General features: G+C 28.4%; 1 protein-coding gene across 2 annotated transcripts in view; it reads left to right on the top strand.

The window, feature by feature from the left end:
* The window catches only part of LOC107613725, a 10,382-nt gene that overhangs the window by 3,676 nt on the left and 2,895 nt on the right, over positions 1 to 3,811 (top strand). The window contains exons 1-2 of one of the 2 annotated variants that reach the window (XM_021109646.1): positions 2,983 to 3,002; positions 3,523 to 3,621. Coding sequence is in view for 1 of the 2 variants with exons in the window: in XM_016315849.2 (XP_016171335.1) it covers positions 3,523 to 3,621 (99 nt within the window). In the remaining variant the exon portion in view is untranslated. Of the gene's footprint in view, positions 1 to 2,982; positions 3,003 to 3,522; positions 3,622 to 3,811 lie in introns of those variants that run through there. The other variant, XM_016315849.2, reaches the window with a different exon arrangement.

The following is a 3,811-nucleotide window of genomic DNA, read 5'->3' as shown; positions in this document are numbered from 1 at the left end:
TGAGTGTTAATTATTAGAAATACTTTTATAGATAACATATAATTCATTTAAAAACAAAAATTATTTTTCATAATTGATTCATGTTGAAGAAATCAAAATTTGCAGATGTGATTAAAATTACTTTTTATTTTCATTTGTTTCAGAATTAAAAGTATATGTAAATTTTCAAAATAACCCATGCTATTACAAACCAAGGCAGAAGAATTTATTATACAAGGGCATAACGCCAAATAATAACTAAGATTGTTGAAATTTTTTATGTGATATATCTAAAAAGATATTTAACTAATAACGAACTGATGATGATATATGTAGTATCTTATCTATCATACATTTATAGCTTGACATAAAAAGAAAAAATTGAACTCATCTCCTTGGGTTAAAAAGTAAATGCGCACTTTCAGTTTCTACGAAGTTTATTGAAAAGAAAATGTTGCGCAACATTTTCTGAAATGCCATGAAATTAAATAATATATTTGGTTTAATATTTAAAATTTTTTTCAATGTAACTATATTAAAATTTAAAAATATCTTAAAATGATATTAAATAAAACATACATGTAAAAATAGGAATAGTTCTAATCCCATACTTCAAACAGTAGTTTGACAGCATAATATTAAATAAAACACATCAAATAAAGATATTTTAACATATTTTCTTTTCAAAATTTCTGATTTTCTTCATTTTTTTCGAAAAAAATTTTGAAAGTCTTCTAAAAGTGACAAAATATGAAGAGTATAAATTATGTACAAAAATGTACAAACTAAACATTTTTTGTGTGAATAAATTTTTCTAATTGTGAAATAAATTGTCATCCTATTCTATGATTGATTATGTAGCAACTGGGCATTGCATTCAACATTAAATTGGATTGGCATACGTGGCTATATGATTAGCATATTCCTTGCTTGATTATTATGCAAACAGGCACATTATTTGTGGCCCCATGTTTTGAAATTATTGAAACAAATTTGGTTAGATATCTAAGTAACTTAATCAATTAATTTTTTTTTTGGTGACTTACTTAATCAATTAATTTGGATTAGTCCAATGATTACTTTAACTGTTTCACTTTTTTTTTATTAAGTATCAAATATTTAAATTTTATTTTGTATATACATTAATTGATATAATCAGTAACAAACTTTTAAATAAAATTTAAATTTTTGACAGATTTATCCTTAATCAATCTAGTTGATAGATACTTTACGCAACTGAAAAAAAAAAAATCTAAGAAACTTAATCCAAGCCCCAAAGGACCAAATGCCTTATCTAGCCCCAAAGAAACTTATTCGGTTGGTTTCGCTGTCCAATTATAACTACATACATCATCAAGTGTTAGCTTAGACACATCTCTAGCTACATGGGCTTAAGAAAATAGTGGAAAAAATTAAAATCAAGCACAGTACATAACATCTAAAGATAAGTCTTGTTTCCTGATATGCCTAACAGATGAGACTTAAGGTTAAGACTATCTTATAGACTTATACTACACAAACAAGCTCTTGTTTGCTTTGACTCCACGGGATCATCATCATTCATCCAAGCTTTTGAAAGTAAATAAGTAATAATACAATACATTTAATTTTGATCTACTATTAATATAAAATAATTTTACATTTACACTCAATTACAAAATAAAAATAATTATATTTTACATTAATTATATAAATGATCATTCAAAAATACTAATGTGATTAGACTATGCAAAACATTTTACGTATTAAAATTAAACTCTAATATAATATATCATAAAAAAGAGTGGTTCTTAAAGTGAATAAATAGCTCTTTCGTCAACTTCAATCCGTTGCAATGCATCACAAGACCGTCTAGTTACAAAGATGAATACATTTATGAGACAACGAAAACCTATCACGTTGAAAAAACTTAAAAGGGAAAAAAAAAAGCAACAAAAGTTAGCCTAAATTATCAATTCACAACATCTCAAATACTTCATTTTAATAACATAAAAAGAAAAAAAAAACATATTTGTAAATTCCAGAGTTCATTAATTCTAACATCAACATCTTACTTGTTTTAATCAGCCATTCATTTTCTGAATAGATACTGTTTCTAAGCTCTATGGCATCCAAAATTCATTTCAAAAATTCAAATACTAGTTTCTCGGACCATGTTGAAAATCTCAAATACTATTTTTCCAGAGATTTTCCAAATCTAACACAGAGAAATGTGAAAAACGAAACAAAATCTGAAAATTAACCTGTTAGAGTGAGTGTTAGAAGGATGAAGAAGGAAGAAGCCTATCTTCCTCGAATCCTTGCTGGATCCCGAAACTCACTGGATTCTTTACCCGCCGGTGCTTTGTCCTTGCGTGGTGTCTGCCGAGAACACTTTGTCGTAATTTGTCGTGTCGGGTTCTCGATTTTAGATCCTCAAAAAGTGAGAAGATTAGTAAAATAATAAAGTAAAGAGGAGTGATATGTAAACAATGACTATCTTGAATAATATAAACAACCACCAATCAAATAAAAATATACTATATTCTAATTTAATGCTATTAATTAAATTTAAGATTAATTTACTCTTTTAATCCTATTAATTTACATTGTTCAAAAATGTTGTTAGTTACTTCTACTTTTCCTAAAGTAAAAGGTTAATCACCATTGAATTTATAACTCCTATTATATGTAGGAAAAGTCTAAGAGACCAGCAGTTTTGTTGAATTTTGGCCAGCATGTAACCAGCAGAGAAAGATGAGTCATTGGATGAAATCTCACACCAATCTCACACCATTAAATCATCATTGATGGCTATTTGATGGCTACCAATCACAAAAGTTGCTGGCCCCTAGCATTACTCTTGTATGTATGTCATGCTATCTTAATTTAAGAGTAAACCTTTCACTTTATCACTTTATTAACTTTCTCACTTTAGAGGAGTTTGATCAGGGTGTGGGAAGCTCTGCTTCACCGCCTGAAGCCCAAAGGTTGAAGTCGTAGATGGAGTTTTGGTTGTGTTCTGCTTCAATTTTTCATTGAAGGTTGAACTTGATTTGAAAATAGAAAAGAGAGATTGGGATGTGATTCAAATTAATCGAAAAAAGCAACTCGCTGGGCGTAATTCTGGATTGAAAATCAAATTAATCTTTAGTTTAACTCATTTGTACAACTATAATTAGTATTTGCTAATTCTTGGATATAAAATTTGATGGTTACTTAGCAGTAGCAGCAACCCTTTACGGTCCAAAATAAATCACTAACAGTATATGCAAATTAACATCTCCCTTCATCTATAGGGAATTAAGGTAAACAAGACAAGCAAGTCCTTTTTTTATATAGTAACTTGGTGTATGAGTAAAGTTGATCAATATTTAATTGCAAGTTTATTCCAACATAACCAAACTATATATATACTGTTCTTTAGAGGAATATACTTGTAGTAAACTAGGCTGCTATCATATATAATAGACATATTCTCCTATTTACATATAGACACACTCAATCTTCTTTCTAAGACTCAAAGAATGGGAAATTTTCTCATAAAATGTACTTCTAATGCAGGAAATCCCTTCAAGAAAAAGCACTTTCCTCCTCCTCCTCCTCCTGTTCCCATTCAAAAGAAATTCAACCTTCCAGCAGCAGTACCTGTTTGGCCACCAGGTATATATTCATCTTATATTAATAATCATTTTTGTCTATCCTATTGAAATATGTTTGATTTAGGAGTGAAAGGTATTTTTAGCGCGAGTTTTTTTTTTCGAAGTAAAATTACGTATCCATTGAATTTTGTGTTCTTATTTTACTCTTGAGATTTTTTCACATAATGTTAGACTATATTTAATGAACTATA

This window comes from Arachis ipaensis, chromosome B08, assembly GCF_000816755.2.
Source record: "Arachis ipaensis cultivar K30076 chromosome B08, Araip1.1, whole genome shotgun sequence".
NCBI classification, from domain to species: Eukaryota; Viridiplantae; Streptophyta; class Magnoliopsida; order Fabales; family Fabaceae; genus Arachis; species Arachis ipaensis.
This window is presented reverse-complemented; position numbering and strand designations above follow the sequence as displayed.